The sequence below is a fragment of the Castor canadensis genome, chromosome 12 (genome assembly GCF_047511655.1).
Source record: "Castor canadensis chromosome 12, mCasCan1.hap1v2, whole genome shotgun sequence".
Lineage (NCBI taxonomy): Eukaryota > Metazoa > Chordata > Mammalia > Rodentia > Castoridae > Castor > Castor canadensis.
The window spans coordinates 21,798,205-21,825,482 of record NC_133397.1 but is presented as its reverse complement, the minus strand read 5'-3'; the positions used below and the strand labels follow the sequence as shown (position 1 = coordinate 21,825,482).

Sequence of the window (27,278 nt, the reverse complement as noted above, 5' to 3'; positions counted from 1 at the left end):
AAAGTTCCTTCCTTAGGGAGCCTATGTTCTACTTAAAAATCCATTTAAACTCACAATTTTAGTGTTTTCATTTAATTACAATGGAAATGTGGAGGAACAAAATTGAAAAATTATGTACTGAGATTTTTCTAGTTTTCATGGAAAACGAGAAAGAGCCCTAAAAAAAGAAGGCATCAAGTGTGTAAATTTGACCCAAAGGCTGAAGTAAATGAAAATTTATCTTTCATACACATGAGGATTATGGAAATTTTTACAGTTGAACCACAGGGAATATTTTCAAAACACATGGAAAAAGTTGTACTTTTGTGTAAAGCATAAATGATAAAACTAAATTAAGTAATTTACATGGAATAATTTTAGCTAACATTGGCACAGTTTAAGTTCAGTAACATTGACAGTATGTTTTTATAACCCAGATTCTGTCAAATGTAACTCAGATTTTAAGTACACTAGAATAGATTAAGGAAGCCTAAACTAAAAGACACAAAGTCAACTTTACCAAAATTTGTGGACTTAAACTAGCTAGTTACTTTGTCCAAAGTACATAAAATATTTTCAAAAAGCATTTTCATCAATACTAGAGAATAGTTTCTGACTTTTCAGTCTTACTTAAGGGAATTTAAAAATTAGCGCCTGTGGCCCAAGTCTGTAATCTTAGCTACTCAGGAGATAGAGATTATTCAAGGCAAGCCCAGGCAAAAAGTTCACAAGCCCCCATCTCAACCAATAGCTGAGCATGGTGTTACGGACCTGTCATCTGAGCTCTGTGGGAAGCACAATGGGAGGATCACAGTCCAGGCCGACCCATGAAAAAATCAGGAACCTATCTCAAAAATAACCTGAGAAAAAAGGGCAAACAGTGTCACTCAAGTGATACAGCACTTTTGCAAGTGCGAAACTCTGAGTTCAAACACCAGTACAGAAAAAAAAAAGTTAAAATTTTAACAAGTTTGATTCAGATATGAAGATAAAACAAATGCAGAAATAATAAGAACCTTTCAAGATCCCCAGCCCTCCAATTCCATGAGCTACTCTGAGGGAAAGCAGGCTGTTGCTTTCCAGCCTGTCCGCAGGTAGGCACTGGTAACCACTGACATCATCAGTGGGAGTCCAGTTAGATTAATCATGGTATATTCTTCAAATTTAAAATGTCTTTCAGTAGGAAGACTGGGGCTTGCATGTAGAGACCTTTACCTTTCATTTTATATCTTTTGGTACGGATTAGAAGGTTTTTTGGACAACCCTTACCTTTACCTCTCAGATACTATGTTTATTATGATTCAGTTTGAGAAGTCTTTTAAACTTTTTTTGTCTCAGGAATTTTTTTTCCAAGTTGCTCATTTCTAAGTCAGTATGGTTTTTGTTTGTTTTTGTTATAAACTTTTAACAGAAATAGTTTTTGGTCAGTGTGATACTTGTACTTGTGCAAAGCCACAGTGTCTGGGTTCAGGTTCCTTCCCTGTAACTTGATAGTGTCATTTGAGCAAGTTTCTGTATCTGGACCTCACTTTCTTCATCTTTGTAATGAGGTAAAGATCATTATCTACTTCAGCCAGGCCCAGTGGTACAGGACAATAATCCAACTACTCTGGAGGTTGAGACAAAAGGATCATTTGAGCCCAGGAGTTCAAGGCCAGTCTTGAATGTAGCAAGACCCATTGCAACAAAATCACAAAAAATAATTTAAAACATCACCTATTCAAAGGGTGGTGTGAACAATAATTGAGTTCATATCTGTAAGTGCCTAGAATAGTACATAGGAAGCCACTTTTTGTTGCTGCTATTGTGGTTATTCTTGAAACTTACTGAGACCTGCTCTTTTCGGCCTACTGTTGCCACATTTCCTAAAGTGTAGTCTGTACTTATTGAATCAAGCTTGATTAATTAATAGTCATAAATGATGGACAGAAATCCTAATGAGGAATTTTCCCAGTTCCTCCTCTTCTATTCATTTATCTTTCACTTGTTGTTGCTGAGACAGGGTCCCACTATATAGTTGAGGCTGGCCTCAAACTCAAAATCCTCCTACCTCAGCCTCTTGAGTGCCGGGATTACAGTTGTTCACCACCATGCCCAGCCTTTCACATACTTTGAATCTATTTTGTATTAGATGTTTCCATGTTTAAAATTTTCCTGTCAGCCAGCCCAGTGGACTCAAGATTAGGGCCAGCCTTGTTGTCTATGTAACAAGATCCTATCTCAAAAATAATACAGTCAAATCTTCCACATCAAATTGAATTCTTTATCATTTATTTATCAGTCACTGAAAAGGCATTTTGCATAAAATATTGTTTGTTTAATAAGTGGACACCTGCTCTCCTGTGGTTAGTTTTTGTCTGACATCTTTATTTATGTTGTACCTTTGTGCTTTCTTTATTTTACTCATTTACATTATTTGTTGTATTTGTTAAACCTTGAGCTTGTTCTTTCAGTCTTACTAGTTTTTGTCAGTTTTCTGCTTTATTTCCTTTTGTAGTCTTATTTTCAATTTCCTAAGTTTTTGGCTTTATTGAGGTTTTTCTCCCTCTTATATATTGCTTACTTTGATCCCTTCTTTAAATAGTACCATACATGTTTAATTCTTAAAAATAACTGTCTTCTCCTCTAGAACAATAGAAGTACTTTACAGTAATTTAGCATTACTCTTGTTCTGGTTAGACTTACATAATATTTTCTAAGTCTTTTTTTTTTTTTTTTTGTAGCCCAGGCTAATCTCAAACTCATGATCCTCTTGCCTGAGCCTCCCAAATGATGGAATTATAATCATGTACTATCATGCCTAACTTTAACGTTTTTGTTTTGTTTTTAAACTGACAAGTCAGATACCAAAAGATTATTATTTTATATAAGCAACTACATTTTTATCTTTCTCCATTGTATTCCAACCCATTCTTCTGCAATGATTTTCCCTCCTGAAGTACAATTTTTAAAGAACTTCATTAAGAGAAGGTTTCTATGTGCTATTAGTTTATGTTTATCTTCATAAATGTCTTTGTTACTTTTTTTGTGGTACTGGAGGTTGAGCTTAGGACCTCATGCTTGCTAGACAGACACTCCACCATTTGAGCCACTCTGCCAACCCTTTTTGTGTTGGTTTTGGTTTTGGTGGGACTGAGTTTTGGTTTTGGTTTTGGTTTTGTTTTTTTTTTTTTTTTAAACTCAGGGCTTCATGCTTACAAAGCATGCTCTCTGCTTCTTGAGCAAAACCTCCAGTCCATTTTGCTCTTACTGTTTTGGAGATGAGGTCTCAGGAACTATTTGCTAACCTCAAACTTTGATCTTTGTGATCTCACCCTCCTAAGTAGCTGGGATTACAGGCTTGAGCCACCAGTGACCAGCCTGTATTGGTTATCTTTGAGACAGGGTCTTGCTGTTTGCCCAAGCCAGTCTGTACTGTGATCCTTTTATTTGTACTTCCCAGCATAGCTTGAATGACTGGCACATACCACCATGCCCAACGTTTGGTTTGAGATGGGATCTTGTGAGCTTTTTGTCTGGGCTAATCTTGAACTATGATGCTCCCAGTCTCCACCTAGAGGAGCTGTTATAGGCTTGAGCCACTGCACCTGCCTCACTTTTATTTTTGAAGGGTAGTTTGGTTGGCATACCAAGATTATCATTTTCTCTCCACATGTTGTAGATACTGTCTATTTTGTTGTACATTCCTTCATCATTAAGAAGTTTGCTTCCATTTTGTTCTTTTAATAAAATTTTTTCCTTCTCTTGGTGCTGGGGATGGAACCCATGGCCCTGTACATGATCGACATGCTCCACTGATGACTGACAGCTCAGCCTCTTGCCATTCATATACTTCTCCAAGCTTCGTCCTTAGAATATGCTATGCTCCTAGATCTTTAAGTTTGTAGTTTTATTCAGTTCTGATAAATGTGCAATTACCACTTCTTTAAATACTGCCTTTTCCCCCATTCTCTTAATTTTCTCATTCTCGGTCTCCAATCAGGTCGATGTTGAGCCTTCTCATTTTATCATTCATGTTTTTGCTAGACATCTCAATTTACCTTAGCTCTCGCTCTCATATTCTAAATAAATTGTTTGGCTACCTGTTCTAAGTTGTAACTTCCTCTTTAATATTGTGTAAACTGCTATTTAACCTATTCATGATATCTGGTTTTTTTTTTTTTTTTTTGCGGTGCTGGGGTTTGAACTCAGGGCCTACACCTTTAACCACTCCACCAGCCCTGTTGTGTGATGAGTTTTTTTCAAGATACTTTTGTGATGGGTTTTTTTCAAGATATGGTCTCGAGAACTATTTGCTCAGGCTGGCTTTGAACCAAGATCCTCCTGATCTCTGCCTCCTGAGGAGCTAGGGTTACAGGTGTGGGCCATTGGCATCCAGCCCCATCCATAATTATATATATATGGTGTTTCAGTAGCTTACATCCCACATTTTAAAGTCTATTTTAAAAGTCTTTCTATTCATACCTGATTATATTGTTCTTATTTTTGTGATTATATTCTGTATTTCTTTTTATTTTTTCATTTTATACATAGCTATTTTGTATGCTTTGTATCTGATAACTATAATGCTTCTAGGCCTAAATCTGTTATTTCTGGTTTCTAATGACTGTCCTAATGGTATAACTTCTGGTTTGTTGGGTGACCTTTGTGAGGTAGTGTTAAGATTTCAGTTGGTAGGAATCTTGTGGACCTAGTCTGAGGGAAATCCTTTCTTCTGATGTGGAGTGATTTTGCTATGCTTCATCCAGGAGCCAGAAGGTAGCCACATCAAGGGTCACGTAGCTGTGTGCAGCTGATTCTAAATGTAGAATTTCTGGCTCCTAGACTCCTGTACACATTAAAATTTTGTTAGGAATTCAGCCTAGGGCTTGAGCCTGCTAAGTGCAAGTGCTTTATCACTGCCAGCCCTAGGTTAATTTTTTTTATATTTTAAATTTTAGTTTCTTCTACTTTAAGATCTTCTGTATATATATTAAATCACACTTAGATTCTTTATTATGCTTCATTGAAGAATAGTTAGCAGTCATTTTGCACTATTTTTGCAGATTAGAGAGACCTGTTCTAAAACATACTGCATGTTTAATACTATAGTAATTAAAGAAGTAATGATTTGCGCCTTCAATTTGTTATGCCTAAGAAACCATTGTACTTTTAAGTTTTGGATCTAGCACTATTTCCTCTATTAAAACAAACATTTTTCTACTTGTTTTCTTTTAATATGGGCCTATTAAATTATAGTTTCTGTTTTCGTGAATTTTTTAAAAATTATGACTTCAGGTCAGGTTGGTGACTTGATAGGCTGAAATTGGGAGGATCACAGTCCCAGGCCAGTCCTGGCAAAAAGTTAGAAATCCCCATCTCAACCAACAAATCATACATGGTGGTACTTGTCTGTAATTCTAAGCTATGTGGGAAGTATGGGTAGGAAGATTGTGGTCTGAGGCTGACCCTGGGCACAAAAAGGGAGACCCTATCTGAAAACTAACTAAAGCAAAAGAAAAAAAAATGACTGGGTGTGTGGCTCAAGTGGTAGAGTGCCTCCCTAGCACTTAACTCCCTAGCAGTTTAAGGTCCTGAATTCTGAAAAATGAAGATTATACTATTGATTCCATTTCCACAAACAGACTTCGAAAATATTTTTACCTTTTTCCTTGTATATTCCCATTACCATATTGCAAATTTGCTGTTTTGATAGAGAAAGTATTTTTGTTCGTTGCTTTAATTTGCATTTCTTTAAATATTCTTATATCCGGCTTTTTTTCTATAAAGGCACTTTTCTATTAAGAGTACTAACCCTTTTTTCTTGATACATGCCTAAAATCCTAGCTACTCCGGAGGCCGAGGTAGAAGGATTATGATTTTGAGGCTAGCCTGAGCAACTTAGCAAGACTCAAAAGAAAAGTAGCCAGGTAGAGGGGCTCATGCCCATAATCCTAGGTATTCAGGCTGGCCTTGGCAAAAGAATTTGCAAGAACCCATCTCAGCCAATTGGGGGAACAAAGAAAAAGTTTGATGTGCCTTTCATCCTAGCTACATGGAGAGCATTAATAGGAGGATTGTGCTCCATGATGGCCTGGGCATAAAACCAAGACTTCTGTTTGGAAAAATAACAAAAGCAAAAGGAGCTGGTGGAATGGCTCAAGTGATAGAGTGCCTGCCTAGCAAGCACAAGGCTTTGAGTTCAAACCCCAGTAGTACCAAAAAACGAAAAGGAAAACATAATAACCTTTTGTTATGACTTCTAGATATTTTTTCCAGGTTTTTTGTTTACATCTATTTTTTTTCATTTATCTTTTAATCCTTTGTATACTCAAGTTTTGTCAGGTTTTTTTTGTTGTTGTTTTTGAAAGAATAACCTGATTTTGGATGGATTTCTTAAAACTGCTAAGGTTGTTCAATAATAACATTTTTAGCTATTCAAATTAAAGTCAGTGAGAAAAAATTCTCATGAGAAAAAGAAAAGATTGTGAATGTGGTTTTTATATTTGGATTTTCCTTTTATTTTTTACGATGCTAGGGATCGAACCCAAGGCCTTCGTCATGCTAGGTAAGCACTGCACCACTGAGCTGTCCCCAGTGTGGGTTTTCTGTTTCTTAGGACATTTTATATATTGTCATTAATCATTTCTCATTAGCTTCCTCAGTTTTGTGGTGGGAGATGAATACCTCTTTAAGTGTGGGGGGAAAATCTACTTTTACAGACCTTGTTCTATTTTTCAAGAGGAAATAAGTTGCATTATTTTTATCCTGTATAAATGAACAAAACTTTCTTTGTTAGTGTTACAAGAAATTTCCTACTGGTTACCTCCTTCATGTTACAATGTTGAACTGGACTTTTGCACTATACATGAATGGTATGGTGAGGGGTCCAAGTGATTTCTGTGTTTTGCAGGGCAAATGAAAAGGACTAAAAGTGCTGACATTGATGTTGAGACACCGGACTCCATTCTGGTTAACACAAATCTGCGAGCGCTGATCAACAAGCACACCTTTTCAGTCCTGCCTGGAGAGTGTCAGCAGCGGCTGCTTTTACTGCTTCCAGAGGTGGACCGACAGGTGCGTTGTGTTAAGCACCAGCAACTCTCCAACTTCTGCTGCGCTTCTTTCCCTCATCACCTTTAGAACTCCTTAAAATTTTCAAATACCTTGTTATGCACATCTATAAAGAAAATGGCATTAATGGTACTAATAAGAAATAAGAGTATTACTAGGGCTTGAACTCGGGGCCTTACACTTGCCAGGCAGTTGTGCCACCACTTGAGCCATTCTGCCAGCCCAAGAATATTTCTCAGTAGGTAGGCTTGTAAGGCATGATGGGGAGGGGCAGGGAATGGAAACATCCTTACTAGAATGTCAAGACTGCAGAATAATTGTGACCAGCTTTTCTACTAGGATGGAGGCATCTATAGCATCCAGTTCAGGAGGAAGAAGTGTCTTGGTACACTCTGAGCACCTTGTTACCCAGTGCCTCCGTGGAATGGGGAATGTCCAAAACAAGCCAAAAATATGGATTTGCCTGAATAGGTACATCTGGAAGGACACAGACATGGAATGACAGTGGTAGGATTAGGAATGCTCACATTTTTATTACTTTGTTAAAGTATAAAAGAAACACGTATTTGCTTTTGTAGTAAAGATCTTAAAGCTCAGTAATATAAGTTATACTCTGAAAACTCAAGAAGTAGAAGTTTTGGGAAGAATGACACAGGACCTGAGGGAATGGAGCTTGATCTAGATGTAAGGCAAAGAACACCTGAGACTCAGGAAAGAGTGATCTTCTGTCTTCCACCTCTGTGAAAGGAAGAGAGAGCCGTTAAGATTTTAGCATGTATTATCTTTTTTTGTGTGTGTGGGACTGGTGTTTGAATTCATGGCTTCACACTTGCAAAGCAGGAGTCTACTGCTTGAGCCACACCTCCAGTCCATTTTACTCTGGTTATTTGGAGATTGGGTCTCATGAACTGTTTTTCTGGGCTGGCCTCAAACCCTGATCCTCCCCATCTCAGCCTCCCAAGTAGCTGAGATTACAGGCATGAGCCACTGACAGCTTAGCTACAGAGAGGTTTCAGAGTAAAATTTGCATACATTCTTATAATACAGTTTGATCATATTTGTCCCCTCTATTACTCTTTCTTACTCCCCCCCTTTTAAACAATTTTAATGGGTTTCATTTATTGTTTTCGTACATGCATATAAAGTGCTTTCAACATGTTCACTACCCTGTTTCCTCATTTCCCCCACTGCCCTCCTGCTGGCTTCCCCCATAACTCACCCTTTTACACTTACGTTATATAGATGCTGTGTATGAGGAGACACAATGCTGTTTTCCTTTCTAAGTATGGCCTGCTCACTTTACGTGAGCTCCAGTTCTATCCAGTTTTGTGCGCACACCTAATTTCGTTCTTTAGGGCTCAATAGTACTCTGTTGAGTTTATGTACATTTTCTTTATTCATTGGCCTGTAAGCACCAAAGCTGATTCCATGCCGTGGCTACTATGAATAGTGCTGCAATAAACATGGTTGTGTAGGACTCTCTGCTGTATGCTGATTTACATTCTTTCAGAGTTATGTAATAGGATCATATGGTACTTTTATTTTTAGTTTATTTTTCAAGTAGGGTTTCAGGGCTGGCCTTGGATCCCATCTACCTACTTCTTTGTCCCACATAGCTGGAATTGCAGAAATGTGCCACCAATCCTGGTTTAATCTTTGAGATAGGGTCTCACTAACTTTTTTTTTTTTGGCCCAGGTTGGTCTCAAACACAATCTCCACCTCACAAGTAGCTGGGATTGCAGGCATGTACCACCAAGTCAACCCAACAGTTTTTAAAGAACTTCATTAGGGGTTTTTCTCAACTCTTTGGTATTTTGAGACAGGGTATAAGCATATCCTGGCCTCAAACTCCTGCCTCCACCTCTCAAGTGCTGGACTTGTAGGTATGCACCATCACACCAGGCTTATTTTATCTTTTTTTTTTCCTCCTTAAGACTTAGAGTTATTGGTGTGGGAATCATAGCACAGGACATACCTGATGGCACTGTTAAAAGGATTGATGATGCCTATTCTCTCCCAGATAAGTATTACTGTGTGAAGTTTTAGTAAGAGGAGCCTTAGGCATTACCTAGTTCAATTTCCCATAGAGGGCAGTCCTATGGGACCCTCTTAATAGGAGGCCGCTTGAGCAGCGTTTCCATTGGTCAGTACAGTGGTAGCACACAGTGATCCGAGCAGTAATAGTGAAGGGAAAGTATAGCTTCACTGTCCCATGAAAATGGGGAGTGTTTATAAGGAATGCTGCTTTTTAGGATGAAGAATTCCAAACCAAATGTCAGTGTATGTAGTATTCAGCAAGGAACAGTACAGAAATATTTATATCAGAGAAAGACATGGGGAGCGTAGGATTAAAAGTCTTCTTTTCCAGAGTACTTGAAAGAAAAGGTGGGAAGAGGTAAACGTTATTCAGAAAGCAGATTTGAGGTTGTTGTAACAACTTAAAAAGCTGGAGGGTTAACCTAACCTGTGGAGTGTGTTGACTTGCAATTCAAGTAGAGGTTGAATGACTTTCTCACGGGAAGCTTGTTACTCCTGTACTGGTTCTCAGCAGTCTCAGTTGGAAGTCTTTAAACCACATCCTGCTAGACAATTTTAGCCACTGCTTGTTTTTGTAAATAAAGTTTTATTGGCACACAGCCACTCCTGTTAGCATATAGCATCCATAGCCACTTGTGCTATCATGGCAGGGTTGAGTACTTGCGCCAGAGGCCTTATGCCCTTCAAAACCTACCTAAAGTATTTCTAGATTAGCCTATTACAAAAAGTCTTGCCAATTTCTGCAATAGGGCCTGGGGAAATAAGGTTGGCCCAGATGTGTTGGGAAAGTAAAGTGGGTTATGAAGAGTGCCTAAGTGCCTAGGACTGTCAAATCATTTTGAAAATTTCCTTCAAAAATTATTTTTGGCTTAAAATTTACATTTAGGTTTCTAATCCACTTGAACTTTTTTTTTTTTTAAAGATAGGTTCTCACTGTGGCTGGCCTCAAACTTGTGATTCTCCTGACTCAGCTTTCTAGGCAGGCACTGTATCACTAGAGCCATTCAACCAGCTGACTCAGCTTTCTAAATGCTAGGATTAGAGGCATGTGCCACCATGCCTGGCTAGGTTGGGGGAGAGAGTACTTTGTTGTTTTGTTTTGCATATTATCTGAATTTGGGATTCAGCTTTATTTTCTACTCAGTGGATAACCAGGTTGTTCCATCTGTTCACTACATATTTGTATATTTATGTAACTTTTGAGGGATGGTACTGGTATTTGAACTCAGGACCTTGAGCTTGGTAGACAGGTGCTCTACCAATTGTGCCATATATTCAGCTCTTTTCCTTTAGTTTGTTTTTCAAATAGGGTCTCAAGTTTGTGCCCAGGATTGGACTTGGACCATAGTCCTCCTACCTCAATCTTCCACATAGCTGAAATTATAGGCATATGTGACCAGCCCAGCTTATTGGTTGAGATCTGCTCTCCCTCACTTTTTGTTGAGGCTGGACCACAACCTTCTTGATCTCTGCCTCCCTTGTAATTCAGATGACAGGTGTGAGCCACCACACCCAGACGCAAATTGTTTTTGTTATTAAGGAATGGAGATGAAAGGAGGGGACAGTAAAGAGAAGTAAACAGGAAACAATTATTTTGAAACAAAATCATATTACAGTAAAAAATGATGCATCCATGATAGGCATCATGGTAGGAGATATCTGTGTTTCTGTAGAGTTAAATGTACATACATTCTTTTCTAAAATGAATACAAAACCAAGTACCACATGACACCTTTCACTTTCTTTGTAAGCCTTGCCTAACTATTCTTTGACCCAGGTTGGTCCAGATGGCTTGATGAAGTTGAATGGCTCAGCCCTTAACAATGAGTTCTTCACTTCAGCAGCTCAAGGTTGGAAAGAACGACTGTCAGAAGGTAAGTGTTCTTCCTCACATGGTCTCCTAGTAAGTTCCCTATTAAGAACATATAGGCTTGGACCAGAGGTGTGGCTCAAGTGGAAGAGCACCTGCTTTGCAAGTGCACAGACCTGAGTTCAAACCCAAGTCACTTAAAAAAAAAATAAATAAATAATTCTTAAAAATTAGTCTTGGAATTTTTTTTTTTTTCCTGTGGGACTAGGGTTTAAACTCAGGACTTTGTGTTTTCCTAAGCAGGTGCCCTACCATTTTAGCCATACCTCCAGCTCTTTTTGATGTGGTTGTTTTGGAGAAAGGGTCTCAGTTTTTGCCCAGGCTAGTCTAGGTCACGATCCTCCTATTTTAGTCTTCCCTCTGTCACTGGGGCAACAGGTATGTGCCACCACACCCATCTCTTTTCTGTTGAGATGGGGTTTTACAAGCCTTTTTGCCTGTTCTGGCCTGGCACTGTGATTCTCCCCATCTCAGCTTCCCAAGTAGCTAGAGACTTAGTTATTACTGTGCTCTGCATCACAGTTTGAAAAGCAGCGAGGTAACCTGTTTCTTACTGACAGCCAGCCCCAGTAAAACCAGTAGTAAAAGGATCCAGTGAGAATATTTTAAAACACTGCTTTATTGTGATACATGTGACATACTATACGATTTACTTACCTAAATTGCACAGTTAAGTGACCGAACATTTTAATGACCATGACTGGTCACTAGTGCCATGTGTGCCATGCTTCTGATACAACTCCAATGATGGACTGGGTGCAAACAACAGAGTATTTAAAAAGTTATTGGCTGGGACCATGGCTAAAGTGGTAGAGCACCTGCCTGGCAAGCATGAGGCCTTGAGTTCAAACTGCAGCACCATCAAAGAAAAAAAAAGTTGTTGATTGATTGATTATGTAAAGCATCTATGGGTTTTTTTGTTCTTTGTTTTAAATACTGATGTCCAGGCACCACTCAATTTTAATTGTAGGATAGTAACTGAGCGTTAGTCTTTGGGTTGTTAAAAGTTTTCCAGTGGGATGTGGTGGCTCAAGCCTGTAATCCCAACTACTTGGGAGGAGGAGAGCAGTTCAAGCCTGGGCAAAAAGTTCTCAAGACCCTATCTCAACCAATAGCTGTGTGCGGTAGCATGTACCTGTCATCCCAGCTACTCAGGGAAGCACAAATAGGAGGACACAGTCCAGGCCCTGGGTAGGCTTAATGTGAGATCCTGTCTCAAAAATTACCAGCACATAATAGGGCTGTTGGAATGGCTCAAGTGGTAGAGTGCCTACCTAACAAGTGCAAGGCCCTGAGTTCAAATCCCAGTACCCACAAAAAGAGTTTGTCTTAGTGATTCTAATGCAGCCATAATTGAAACCACTGGTTATGTATTTTCATTTCAAATATTACATCTGCTTCTTGATATACCTAGAATACAGAATAACATTTGAAAAAGCATACATAGTTATGCCAAGGAATAGCCTCAGACAAGTGTAGACGCTTTAAAGTAAATACATTTGTAAGAAGAGTGTTAGAAATGCTATTCATTGCTTACTTTTTGTCACATCCTTTCAGAGTTAAAATGATCAGGTAATAGAAACCTATTGTGTTCACCACAGTTGACTTTTCCCAGCATTGTTTTTTTCTTTCTTTTTTTTTAAGATGGGGATTGAGCTCAGGTTTTCAGACATGGTAATAAGCATGACCTCCAAACCCTCCCATCCTCTTTTAGAGAAAATGTTATATGGAAAGGATCTCTTGTTGCTTACTTTGGTCCTTTCTGTTTCAGATTTCCTTGGACAGAGACCCCTTTTTTTCTGAAAGAGTTAAAATCACATAAGTTCTTTAAAGCATACCACTTACTTCCCCAATCCACACTTTTTTGGTAGGTACTGTCAACTGTGATGCCTTGCTTATTATCAGTGCTGCTATTTTTTCACATGACACTACTGTTCCTGTAGTCATGTGGTCATGTTTTATGAGCAACAGGAGCTTTGAACACTGCATGCATATGAAGAGACTTGAGTGCTTTTTAATCCTCATTCTATGATAGGACACACTGTAGAACTGACACTACAGGGTTTTGTTTCCACTGGCTCCAGTCCTTCTTAGACCATTCTTTTGCCCATGCTTATCTAATCCTTTTCCCTTCCTTCTTACCCCCGTGACATCTTAGACTTCAAATTCTGCCATTTGTACCCCTACTACCTGGTATCCTGAATGTTAGAGTGTAGAAGAGAGATGCTTATCTGAGATACAAGTTTTTTTTATCCCATAAATTAATTTTTAATATTATTTTTATTTATGATAAAACACACAAAATTAACCATTTCAAAATATAAATTTATAAATACAAGTGAATTTTATACATTCACAATGTTATGCAGCCATCACCACTGTCTAGTTTCAAACATTTTCATCATCCTAAATGGAAACGCTGTACTTGTTAAGCAGTTGTTCCCCCATTCTCTCCTGTCCCCAACCCCTGGTAACCACTCATCAATCAGCCTCTTTCTCTCTTTCTCTCTCTCTCTCTCTTTCTCTGTCTCTCTAAATTAGGATATATTTGTTGTACAGGGTGGATTCATTATGGCAGTTCTGAGTAGGCTTACATTGTTGTACATGGTTAGAATCACCCCCACCATCTCTCCCTCTCAACCCCACCCCACTTACAGCAATTGTAAGAGGTTTCATTGTTTTGTTTTGTGTAAGAAGTCCATTACCCATACTCCCTCACCTTAATCTTCATTCACTCCCCCCACACACAGGTACTCCTCCCCCACTGTATCTATTTTACAGTCCTATCTTTTATTAGTAATTTCTAAGTCAATGTTCAAAAGGATTTCTCTATGTATTCCTGCTGTGAGTCTGTTGGTCAGTTCAGCCTTTTCCATTTGAGCCACAAGTTTGAAAGTGACTTACCAAGCACATTCACTCTTCTCTGCTGGTGAGGTGGGAAGGAGCAAGGTGGTTGGTAGGACGCGAATAAATGCCATATTTGAGCAGTTGGGGTTCAGTTGCCAAGTGTCTAGTTGCTGGGGCACTAGATGGGTACAGTTTTTGGAACAATTAGAAAATTTACAACTCCAGAGTAACTTTCTCGTCAAACAGCTACATTTCTTCATTATGCAGTTCAAGCTAAAAAGTCCTGAAGTACAATTTTCCTTAGAAAAATCAATCATTAAAATAATGAAATGCCCAGTGGGATTGTTTACTGAAAATATACCACTTTTTTCCCCAGTGGAAAATAAATTAGAGGTTCAAGGTAGAGATAAAAGAAGTCTGTATGGAATAAGTTGTCTAGAACAGGAGGGAAGTACTACAGGGAGCACCCAGAGAGCAGGTGCTGTAAGCCTCAGCTGAATAGAGAACCATGCAGAGTGATATGAAGCGTGTTTCCAGAGAGCAGCAGTCAGGACTTTTATAGTGAGGAGTCTTGGGAAGCTTCTGTCATTTTCACGTGAAGTGCTTGATTCCTGCACAAGTCTTCAACATTTATAATACTTGAAAGTTGCAAATAATATTTTTCAATTTAATACCTTTTTTTTTTTTTGGCACATTGCAGGCGAGTTTACCCCTGAGATGCAAGTGAGAATTCGACAAGAGATTGAGAAGGAGAAAAAAGTAGAACCATGGAAGGAACAATTCTTTGAAAGCTACTATGGTCAGAGGTAAATTAAGACAAATTCTGTAAGCAAGACATTAATTCCTACATATGTGTCATGTGGCATTTTATCTTTTTATCTTAGCAGTAATTCTAGTGCCTATTTCACTTTTTATTTCATCAGTTCTTTTTTACCAAGGCTTTTTTCTTTTTAAGAATCATAGGTACACTGAGTTGGATTATTCATGATTTTTTTTTTTTTTGATACTCAAATTTAAACTTAAGACCTCATGCTTGCTAGCCAAGCTCTCTACCACTTGAACCATGCCACCAGCCTTTTTTTTATGTTGGGTAGTGTATGTGTGTGTTTGTGTGTGATTTTTAAGATAGGGTCTCAAGAACTATTTGCACAGGCTGAGCCAAAACCTCTATCCTCTTGATCTCTGCCTCCCAGGTTAGCTAGGATTACGGGCCTGAGCCACCAGCGCCCAGTGGATTAGTCATAATTCTTGACACTTAGTATACTAACACTGTTGATAGGTGGTTTCTTTTAAAAAATGAAAGTTTGGATTTCATTTTAAATCTTGAATTTGAATCCCTTCCTTAGAAAAGATTGGCTTTATTTTCAGTAACTTTGAGATACAAGAATATTGAAGTAAACAGGGTGCTGGTGGCTCAGGCCTGTAATCCTCACTACTTGGGAGGCTGAGATTGGGAGGATCACAATCCAAGACCAGTCCAGGCAGATAGTGTAAGAGATCCCATCTCCAAAATAACCAGAGCAGCCAGACACCCTGTTTTAGGCAGGTGAAGTGGTTCAAGCATGAGTTCCTGAGTTTAAACCCCAGCACCACCAAAAAAATAAAATCAAAATAACCAGAGCAAACTGGACTGGAGGTATGGCTCAAGTGGTAGAGTGCCTGCTTTGCCCACCCTAAAAAACAAAACAAAAAAACCACCTTCTGTGCATTTTTATAGTAGTTAATGTTAATTATTCTATAATATAACTTTATCCAGAACTCCTCAGGAGTCCTAGGAACCCTGTCATGGGGGCCATTATACTCAACATGTAATAAGACAGCTGTCCTCTTTAAAAGGTGCTATGGGAGACAGGTATCACTGAATTAAGGCACAAATCCTAGTTTTAAAGGGCTGTAGTTTAAATCACCTTTTTAAAAAACATAACAATAATATCAAACTGGCAGAGTCTTAAGGATTTTTTTGTTGTTGTTGTGTCTAAGGTTTTTCTGTTGTGTCTCAAATGCTGGCTTTCCTATATTCTTGGATTGAGTATTGAGCTGTAGGAATAATGTTATATCTATTTGGACCATTATTAGAGGTAGCAGTATTTCTGTAACTGTTCATTTCTTCCTTCTTAGGTACATAGAGCATTACAGCAATTGAGTGTTTTTGTGTTCAACTAGTACTTTTTTAGCGGGTTGGGATTTGAGACAAGGTATTGCTTTGTAGCTCAGTCTGGCCTTAAACTTGCACTTCTCTTGCTTCAGCTTCCTGAATGCTGGGATTACAGTTGTGTGCCACTATGTCTGGCATAGCTGCTATATTTTGCTAGCTTTTAGAGTTGGGCTGTTTTTTGATAACTGTCCAATTTTGTCTTTAGCCGTTCTGTCTTAGAGGTATAGTACTGATCCTTTGAAGTCACCAAAAGGGTTCATTGACTTTTTTTTTTGCCTGTTAATATAATATTGTGAAACATTAAGAGTGACTCTTAAAGGTTAACTTAACTTTTAGCCAGGTCACACTGTGGAAGTCCCAATTTTCCTACACCCCAGGATAGCTTAGCAGCACACAATCTCACAAAGTTTTAGAGCTAAATCAAAGGAGATTTAAATGTACTTTCCAAAAACTCAAGTATCATTCACTACCTCTGGAGCACACTGACAGCCTGTGTCCTACTGTCTTCTCAGGACTCCCCTTGATGTCTTAGGCCAGCCTTTTTATAAGAACTGCACAACAAGGACTGTTGAAGTAGCTCTAATGATAGAGTACCTACCTGCCTAGCAAGCTTATGAGGACCTGAGTTCAAACCCCAGTACAGCTATAAATAAATAAATAACATTAAAGAACTGCAGAGAAAAACTGATTACAGTCCAAACCCTAATTCCATGGTGAATGAGCTTTGGCCTTCCTTCGAGCCCTTGTAGGTATTCTGTGATAACATGCTTCTAGACAATGTGATTCCTTTATAAGAGCGGAAGTAACAATAATAATCACTGTTATTTAGCTTTTGTTCTGTACCAAGTAAGCACGTTCCATGCAATAATGTAGTTGGTCATCCTAACAACACTGTGAAGTCATTAACCCAGGGCGCATTTGAAGAAGCTGAAGTGCTGAAGGCTGGTCATTTCACTACCACACAGACAGCTGGTATCACAGCCAGGATTAAATCGCATAACTTGGGCTCCGAACCTTTACTGTTATTAATAGATGAAAAATACCTACTGTCTGTTATGGGTTTTTCTGTATGTTGGCATATCAATTTTTCTCATAATCCTTCAATAACATGGCCATTTCTCACCTTGGGTATTTCTTGTTCCACTTTTTAGTTCTGGCTTGAGCCTGGAAGATTCAAAGAAATTAACAACTTCCCCCAGTGATCCCAAAGTAAAGAAATCCCCAGCTGAGCAACCAAAATCCATTCTTCCTTCAGAGGCCTCTCCTGTCAGAATAATCCCAATAGTTCCCCCATCAGAGTGTAAAGAAGAAGCAGTGCAAATGCCATCACCAGTGAGCAAAGAAGAACATGAAAGCCAAGATGAGGCACAGCCCAACTACAAATCCTCAGAGCCTCTCCTTGTCTCAGCTAGCAACGCAAATGAGCCTAGCAGTGTTCTTCCTGTCAGATGCCCAAAGGCTGAGGATCTCTCAGAACGGAAGGCAGTTGCCGCTACTGAACCAGAATCTGAGAAAGAGAATCACGTCACCACAGCTTCCAATTACAACAAAAGTGAAAGCCAACAGGCTTTAGTTACATCTCCAACCAAACCCAAGAGTCCTGGGGTGGAAAAACCGATAATAAAGCCCATAGCAGATACAGGCCCACAGGAGATCAGTATGAAAGAACCTCCAGCACCTCCCAATGATCAGAATCCAGAAAGCCTCAAGAGGAAATCTTCTCTCACTCAAGAAGAGGCCCCTGTGAGCTGGGAAAAAAGACCACGTGTCACTGAGAATCGCCAGCACCAGCAGCCATTTCCCGTCTCGCCGCAGCCCTTTCTCAACAGAGGGGACAGAGTCCAGGTGCGAAAAGTACCTCCTCTCAAGGTAAGCGAGTTGAAAATAAGACGATGGCCTGAGCACTAAGTTTTTAGTCCTGTCTACTAAATTTCAAGTAATTTGTGGTATTTCTTAATGTAGAAGTGGTTGTATACATTTTATATGCATATAACTTGTCTTACACAAGCAAAATTACTGATAAATAGGCATTTAGAACTGCATTCCTACATCTGTTTCTCAGTGTTTCTGTAACGAACCAGCCCCAGTCCCCCATGCTCTTATATCTTAAGGTAGGGAATTATTCTCGTACGTGACAAAATAAGGAGTATGAGAATAAGGGAAAAAAGAGGCCATTGGTATGATCAAAAGAGCTTTTCTTGGTGCCATAACTGATTTGATGTTTGATGTTCTGTAAATCTAGAGCCCCCTTTAGCTTCTTCCTATGAAAGGAGGCATATGTGACTGTCAGTTACTTGAGGGACATGAGCAAGATGGACTCACCTTCATTAACTTCCATGTGTTAGTGCATGGCAAGTCTTTCCAATTCCTCCAGACGGTGTCGTGACTATCTAAATATGTAAAGACTGCATCTGACAGTGATAAGCCCTTGAAACCCTAAACAGTTTTACTCCTGATCTTAAAGTTCTACAGTTGGGCTTATGTAAAATATCAATGTGCAGTTCCTTCATTAAATATTTATTAATATTATTTATTACTAATATTATTGTGCCTACGAAGAGCTTTAGTTATTATTCATTCACTTTAGGATGTAACTAGACAATAAGTCCAATAAAAAACTTTCCCCTTCCTTTTTATTTTATTTAGATGAACCAGTTCTACCAGCAAACACTCACTGGAAGCACGCATTTACTATAACTTAACGCTGTCATGTCGTGACTCATTCTCGCTTTTATCACGCTAGTGGTGTGAAGCTCTCTGTTGCTTTTTAGTTTGAAGGCCTGTGCTTTTAGCACTTAGGAATCTTTTGGGTTTTTTTTCCCCTGTCACTAATATATACTCTTCATTTTTCCCAGAGATTCTGTCTTGTACCTTTCTTATAAAGATTAATATTTTTATATCGCTAGACCCAAAAGTTTAGTTACGTTTTAGGTTTTACTTTAAGTAACACTGAGTAGGCCCGTCATTTCCATTTAGTCTCTATAAAGAGATTGGGTTACATCATAGCATCATAGCCTGTCTACTTTCTGCTGATCCAGAGAGCTTACACTGACTGCTGGAACTTACTCTAATTAATTAATAGAATTTTACTCTTGTCCTTTCTTTATTTCCATCTCCCTTCTCAACCCACCAAAAGAGATTTCACCAGAAGTTGGTTTAGTTCCTTTCTTGCCTTAGCCCATATCTCAAAAACTGCATTCATAGACAAAGCTTCATGTCATTTATACAGAACAAAACCTTTTAAACTTTTTAAATTTAAGTAGAAAACAAAATTTGAATTTTAGTAAAAATTTATAACTTAGTTACACACACATACTATGTTTATGTTATATGTTTTATACTGAGTGTACATTTTAAAAGAAAATAACCTGTCTGCTTGGCCTTGAGCTTGCTAGGCAGGCATTCTTCTAAATGAACCATTCCATCAGCCCTCTCAATTTTTATGAGCCAGGCATAGTGTCACATACCTGTAATCCCAACACTCAGGAGACTGAGACAAGAGGATCATGAGTTCAAGGCTAGCTTCAACTACATAGCAAGTTCCAGACCATTCCAGGGTGCATAGACCCTACCCCTCCAAAAAAAAAAAGTATTCTTGTGTAACATTTGTTCCTGTGTAAAATTCCCTAAACAACTGTCTTGTGTCTAATTTTCTAGTTTTACGTGTTTTCTCCTGTAATCTTTTCTAGACAATAACAACAGGGGATAATGGCATTTTAGTGTGGACAGCCTCTAAATTATAATGTATTCAGTACGTATGCTATGTGTGCTTTTTAGAATTGGATGTAAGATAAATTCAGCTTTAAGAGAAATTAACTATATCCCAAAATAAATACATGGACTTTGTGACAACTTTTACAAAATTGCACAGCTCTAAGTTCTGAGTCACAGATTCAATTTTTAGTGGTACTGTTATCCTTTAGTTAAGGATTTCCAGAAAGATACATGCATTTTATTAGAGTTCTGAGGCTTAATTTTTTTTTTTTTTTTGTGGGACTCGGGTTTGAACTCAGGGCTTTGCACTTGCAAAACAGGCCCTCTTCCACTTGAGCCACTCCTCCACTCCATTTTGCTCTGTTTGTTTTGGAGACGGGGTTCTCAAGAACTATTTGCCTGGACTGACCTCGAACTGTGATCCTCCCAATCTCAGCCTCCCAAATAGCTAGGACTATAAGATGAGCCACTGGTGCCTGGCTAGAGGCTTAAGTTTTGTTTTTAATTAAATGTTCTAGAACATCTCTAACAATTATTTGCTCCTTGAAACTCAACCACCTACTGAAGGGTCCACATCCTGATGCAACTGTAACTAATGCCAGTAACTTTCAAAGTATTGCCTAGAAAAGGATGTTAGATTCTTTTATGATAAGAAAATCAGTGGCTTCAAACCCAATAGTGTATCTGTCATAAATAGCTTTTTTATAAAGTACATTTGTTCCTAGGGGTTCTAATTTGTAAATTGTAGGATAGGACCAAAAACACACACACACACGTATTTTAAAGGCTGCACAATGGGCTGGGATGTAGCTTGGTGGTACAGCGCTTGCCTAGCATGTGTGAGGCCCTGGGTTCGATCCCAGCACCAAAAAAGAAAAGACAAAAAAAAAAAAAAAGGCTGCACAAAAAAAAATACTATACTAGCTAGGGATGAGAATGACTGGTAAACACTATAAGCATAATTCCGTATGTGTATGAGTATGATAGGAAGGACCCTGGACACAAACTTTTGTTGCTCAGCCATGTACTACCTTTGTGAGTCACAGGTGCTGTTGTATTCATCTGTCTGAAATGTAACAGTTAATGAAGTTTTATTATTCTTATAAGTGAAAACTGAGCTGTATTGCTTTTTCCTCCCCTACTTCTTTCAGATCCCGGTCTCCAGGATCTCCCCCATGCCGTTTCCTACATCGCAGGTCTCTCCCAGGGCTCGTTTTCCAATCTCCATCACTAGTCCTAACAGAACAGGAGCCAGAACTCTCGCAGACATCAAAGCAAAAGCCCAGCTGGTCAAAGCACAGAGAGCAGCAGCTGCAGCCGCCGCCGCAGCTGCTGCAGCCGCCTCAATTGGAGGGACCATTCCAGGACCTGGTCCTGGGGGTGGACAAGGTCCAGGAGAGGGTGGTGAAAGGAAAACTGCAAGTGGAGGGAGTCCAGGCTCAGGAGTCAGTGCAACTGGAAAGGGCTCCACACTGGAGCTGGCAGGAACTGGAAGCAGGGGAGGTACGAGAGAGCTTTTACCCTGTGGTCCAGAGACTTATTCCCAACCTGAGATCAAGACCCCAGGCCAGGCACAGCCTCCTAGTGTCTCTGGAGCACAACTACAGCAAGCCCCCTCAGTGCCTCCAGCACCTGCCATCAGTGGCTCATCCACAAACATCCCATCACCAGCCCACATAGAGAAAGCAAATAATGAAAAAACGAACCCCACCAGGACAACAGCCACCATGGCCTGTCCTAGCCACCCAAAAGGACCCAGTAATTGCAGACAGGAGAAACCTCCTTCTCCAACAGAGTCTGCTCTGATTTCAGGAGCATCACCTGTTTGTTTTATAGCTGATGGCACAGTTGCACCCAAAGCAGGTTCTAGTAAGAATGCACTGCACCCTTCAGCCTCAGCAAAACCTGCTGCTGCCGCTCCCATGGATACAGCTTCCTTCCCTTTAACCTCGTTATTGACCACAGCCACTTTAGAACAGTTTCCTGCACCCCAGGTCAGTGTAACTGCAGCATCTACTGGATCAGCTCCATCCCTGAGCACATTGCCAGCAGCTTGTAGCCTTAAACCCCCAGGAACTTCTGCAAATATGAATGGACCCATTTCAAGACCAAGCTCTAGTATTCCTGCTAATAATCCCTTAGTTACTCAGCTACTCCAGGGCAAAGATGTCCCCATGGAGCAAATTCTGCCTAAACCTCTCACCAAAGTTGAAATGAAAACTGTTCTACTGAGTACAAAAGAGGAAAAGGGAATAGGTGCACTCACAGTTACCAGCAGAACAGAAAGTAGCACCAGAGAGGAGGTTAATGACAGACAGTCTCATCCAGCTATCCAGCAGCTGGGGAAAACCTTGCAGAGCAAGCAGCAACCCCAGGTTCCAAGGTCCCTGCAGCTCTTTTCAGCTAAGGACCTGAGGGACTCTAGCATTGACACACACCCATACCAAGAGGGACTAAGTAAAGCAACCCAAGATCAGATCCTTCAGACTCTCATTCAGAGGGTTCGAAGGCAGAACGTTCTTTCATTTGTGCCTCCCTCCCAGTTCAACTTTGCTCACTCAGGTTTCCAGTTAGAAGACATCTCCACAAGCCAGAGGTTCATGCTGGGCTTTGCTGGCAGAAGGACATCCAAACCTGCAATGACAGGTCACTACTTACTTAATATTTCCACCTATGGCCGGGGTTCAGAGAGCTTTAGGAGGACCCACTCTGTAAACCCTGAAGACCGCTTTTGTCTAAGTAGCCCCACTGAAGTCTTGAGAATGGGTTGTACAGATTGTAAAAACACAACAGGAGATAGTTGCAGCAGCAAAGAAGATGAAACTGATGAGGAGAGCACTGGCGATGAGCAGGAGTCTGTCTTGGTGAAGGAGGAGCCCCAGGCATCCCGGTGTTCTGGCAAGCATGACACAAGTTCAGGATCCCACAATAGGGAGACCCCATCCACCAATGACTGCTTAGCCAACAAGAATAGCAAGGTGGAGGCACCAATGAGGGAGCAAACCACTTTAAGCCAAGAGAATTACCTGTTCGCTAGAGGCCATACATTTGATGAAAAGACCCTAGCCAGAGACTTTCTTCAGGCAGCACAGAAACAGATGGCTCAAGTGGTGAGAGGTAAGACGATGCCTAGCAGCCCTGAGCTTTTTAATTCTGCTGCTCTTTCTCTACCTGCAGACAGCCCCACCCATCAGCCTTTACTCCTTCCACCTCTGCAAACCCCGAAGTTATATGGAAGCCCCACACAGATAGGGCCAAGCTACAGAGGCATGATCAATGTTTCCACCTCATCAGACATGGACCACAACTCTGCTGTACCAGGTAGCCAGGTATCTAGCAATGTAGGCGATGTCATGTCCTTTTCAGTGACTGTCACTACCATCCCTGCTAGCCAAGCTATGAATTCGAGCAGCCATGGCCAGACAATTCCTGTTCAGGCCTTTCCTGAAGAGAACAGCATAGAGGACACGCCTTCGAAATGTTACTGCCGGTTGAAAGCCATGATCATGTGCAAAGGATGTGGAGCTTTCTGCCACGATGATTGCATTGGCCCCTCCAAACTGTGTGTCTCCTGCCTTGTCGTTCGGTAATGAGACTGGAAAGATACACATGGTAGTGGGGAAGGGAAGGGTTAACCAGATGTGTTCTTGCATCCTTTTGGAATCACAGAAATAAGGGTTCACTTGTCTTAACAGACAGATGTTAATCAGGAATTCAGAGTAAGGTCTTTTACATTTTAGAGGAAGAGCACCTTGTATAGTAAGTCTAAATTGAGCAAGACTTTATGAATTTGTGACAAGTTTGCACTTACAAAATCATGTAAATATGTCACATTTTGTTTAACATTTGTTTTTCCAAGTGGTTAGGTAATAATGTATTGCTTTGAATTTAGATTTATGTTCCATTTTATTTGACTCTCAGAAAAATTGGATGCAGTGTGTGGCAAAGGGAAACTCTCCCTTCTGACCTTTCCTGGGGCTGAAAAAGGAAAGAGTGGTCTGAAGAGGTGACCATTCACACTGATTATGTCTTTACAGTCTGGCTGCAGTTTATTCATGAATTACTTGGCTTTTGTAGGATTTGGATTCAAGGTTTACCTTGGATGGAACCTTTCTAAAGCGGAAGTTTTTAATAAGGTGTTAAAGTCCCACACAGTGCTCTGACTCCAAAAGCCTGACTTGGCTGGCTCTTGGCTTTTGTTGTCAAGCAGAGCCCTGCTGCTCCTTAATCCCCACCCCCTGGCCTGAGACAGTGAATGTGGCTTCAGAAGGGAGGGCCTCCTTGGCCCCTTCTGTGTTACTGTCGGCTGTTCATGGCAACAGTTCCAGCAATAATACATCTCTCACACTGTGGTTCATGGGAACTCACAAAACAGGTGTGAAGTACTAGTGTGAAATGACAGACACATGTTAGTGATGTGATTGCAACTGTCTCAGACAAAGGAAATGAAACTTCAACTGAACAGGAAGAACTTTGGGAAATGATTTTTAGCAATAGATACAAGGTAGCCTCTTTCCTCCTCTCCCCCAACCCATTCCCTGTGTCATCCAGTCAGCTGTTTTTGCGGGTAGATAACCGTCTTAGTGACACATTGGCTCCTTCTGTTCAGCCCTTTCTGACTTCCAGTCATCTGAGAAGGATGGAGTGATCTTGTGCCATCACATCTTAAACACGCGTGTGTGCAGCACAGCACAAGACAGTTTGCTGTTTTAGAAAGTGTGTCCACTGGTCCGGAATTACTGCTGTCTGTGTACCTGGATGCCTAAAGTAAAGGGGTCTAGGTGAGTGGCTAAGGGAATGTCTGGAAGAAAAATTAGCTCCCAGGTTTGGTTGTTTTTGTTTATCTTTTTTTAGTTAAAAATCCTCAAGTGACTGGAAGATTTTAAGTACATACTATTTAGGTCACAGCTAAAGAACTTTTAAAAAAACTTATTTACCAAAATTTGGTATTAAATAGGAGATTGTTGATTTGTATCATTTGCATATTGATTTCAAGTCTCCTCTAATTTGAAGTATGTAAAGTAAAAATATTAGTGTAACCTAGTATAGTATTTGTACTTACTATTTTACAAAATTCAGGACAGTTTAAATCTGTTAAGTCACATTCCATATGAGGAGAAAGGAGGCAATACACTATTTTGGCTCCATTCTCTTCCCACCCTAGCCAGCCATCCATCCATAGCACCCCTACCCCCAACCCACATCAGGCAATTCTATAATGGTTTCCTGCAGTCCCTGCTCCAAACTTCGTACGAAACTCACTTTAGTGTTCTCCAGTTTTCTTCTCTGGCTCTTTTATTGTGGCCCAAGGCAAATACAGGATAAGTAATATTACAGCTTTAGCCAAGACAATATGATATCCTTCCATCTTCCCCCTTCCAGCATATGCATAGCTAAGAGGTAAGAAAGACTGCAGGAATCCAGGCATAAGAAGTAAGTTGTCAAGCAAATGGCCAGTAGGAAAAGAAACCAGGGCTCTGGGTAATCCCCGTGGGATTTAAAAACACCTGTTGCTGGATAAAGACTTTCAAGTTCTGTCTCCTCTTCCCTACTTTAGTGGCAGCACTGTGGGCTGATCTTCTTGCAGAAGAGGTGACCTGTTTCAGAATTGATCCCCGTTTTAAATGTCAGTTGCTGGTTTGCATTGCTGCTTCCTTTCCTGCCAGAAAGGCTTTCCTCCATGGTTCACTGAGTCTGAGGATAGGCAGACTAATGAGGACAGGAGGAATGCATCAGAGGTTTCCAGATCCATTTAAAGTGGGGGCTACATCATGCCTCTTCCTGCACATAGCTTCTAAGTGTTGCTAGTCACCAAATTATCATAAATACCACCCCATTGAATCTGTGCATCTAGGAATGCTCCAAAAAAGAACTTGCCACCTAATACACTGCCTCAGGCTTGACCAGGTGAGACAGTACTTTTACTGGAAATCAGTTAAGCAGCAATCCATTTATTAATTTGTTTTAAAACAAGAGTTTCAAGTAGAAAGCCATTTATAAATGAACAGAAAAACATTATACAGTCTGGCTGTTTAAATTAGAGTATGATGCCCCAGTACCTTTTAAAGCAATTTTTATCTTAGCTTTTTAGTTCTTCACCCTTTAAGATCACTTTGAAATGTTTTGATATGTGCAAAGCTGATTCTTTGGGTGTTAAGTGGCTCTGTTCTATTTCCAGAGTCAGATGACATGCCTGATGGCATATGCCTCCAGTGCACTCCTCTAGCCTTCACGTACCTCCTTATAGGTCACCTGGCCACTACATCATCTCAGTCTGATTTGCAAGTGTTCTGAGTTGTCTAGTACAACATTCCCTGAATCTTAAAAGATTTTTGATTGATCAGAACTCTTCATCCTGTTAAACAAAATTAAGCCAAATAACCTGGAGTTGTTTTCCTGCTTCAGTTCCTTAACCCCTGTCTCAAGACCCTGAGGCCATCTGTGGTGCTCTGTGTAATACTTTTAAGAATAAGAGAGCTGGCAAATGGGGATTTTTTCTTGGGGTGGGAAGAGAGTGCTTACATGGGTAGGGAAGGCACACAGATGTGAATTTTTTTCAAGCTTATCTCAGATTTCAATAAATAGCCAAAGCTAGTCCTGCCACCTTCCAGGTGAAGGTACAATGTCATACATATTAATGACCCATCAGTTGCCATCCTAATTTGCTTATTATCACTTTCCTACACCTTATAGACCCTTAAAAACTCTTTGGTTAAATGATTTGTTAAAATAAATTCTATTTATTTCTAGGACTCACTGTCAATGAGCAATGCCAGCATTGTTTTCTCTTTGACATTATATCATAACAGGGAGTGAAAAGTCTCTGATTACATTATAACAATGTGGTAAGTGAAAAATTTGGCCAAGGGTAGTTTGAAGCTCATTTATAGAACAGTCCAAAGAGACTGGAACATGATGATAGGCAGGGACCCTCCTGCATGTTTCAATACCTACATACCTATTGAAAGAGACTGTAGGTGAAACATTTCCGAAAGTTGAAGCGATAGCTTCATAGAGTCTTGGTTACCTTATTTTTTTTAATGCTTTACATTTGATACAACTATTAAAGATCAATTTTAAAAATAGCTTTCCAGTAATATATTTTAAGTAATATATATTTTAATATCTATGTAAAAAGTGACAGTGGAAGACTGAATTTCTCATATATGGTATGTTTAATGTAGGACCTCACTGTAAGGCACAAATTATTTCAAAGGAAGTTACTCTAAAGACACTCAGATTATTTTTTTTAAAAAATGCAATAAAGGGGATGGTTTGGGGTTTTATTTTTTATTTTTAAAGAAAATTGACTAATTTACCACAAACTATTTTTTCCCTTCTGGAGATAAGGTTTGTACAGACTGGTTTGGTAAATGCTAAACTTTTGTGTCTTTTTGCCTTTTTAAAGGAATTGTTAACATTGGAATTGAGGGTATGTACAGAGAAGTTGGTGTCAACACCATTTAATAAGTCATATTTTTTCACAAATATAGAAAAAATCATTTTACGTAAGAATTTTAAGTATTTGCAATAAATATATGTATATAGATTGTATGTATTCATATATTCTTATTTTTCATTTTATTATTAAGCAAAAGATAATTAAAAGTGAAATGAAAAAC

The 27,278-nt window shown here is 39.6% G+C and overlaps 1 protein-coding gene across 2 annotated transcripts in view; it reads left to right on the top strand.

Annotated features, from left to right (window-relative positions):
* Window positions 1-27,278, top strand: part of Asxl2 (ASXL transcriptional regulator 2) — a 134,573-nt gene extending 107,295 nt beyond the window's left edge. The window contains exons 8-13 of one of the 2 annotated variants that reach the window (XM_074049313.1): window positions 6,497-6,526; window positions 6,872-7,035; window positions 10,848-10,944; window positions 14,488-14,593; window positions 17,094-17,811; window positions 20,808-27,278. In XM_074049313.1, the coding sequence (XP_073905414.1) occupies window positions 6,497-6,526; window positions 6,872-7,035; window positions 10,848-10,944; window positions 14,488-14,593; window positions 17,094-17,811; window positions 20,808-23,246 (3,554 nt within the window). In that variant the 3' untranslated portion in view covers window positions 23,247-27,278. The remainder of the gene's footprint in view (window positions 1-6,496; window positions 6,527-6,871; window positions 7,036-10,847; window positions 10,945-14,487; window positions 14,594-17,093; window positions 17,812-20,807) is intronic. The other variant, XM_074049312.1, reaches the window with a different exon arrangement.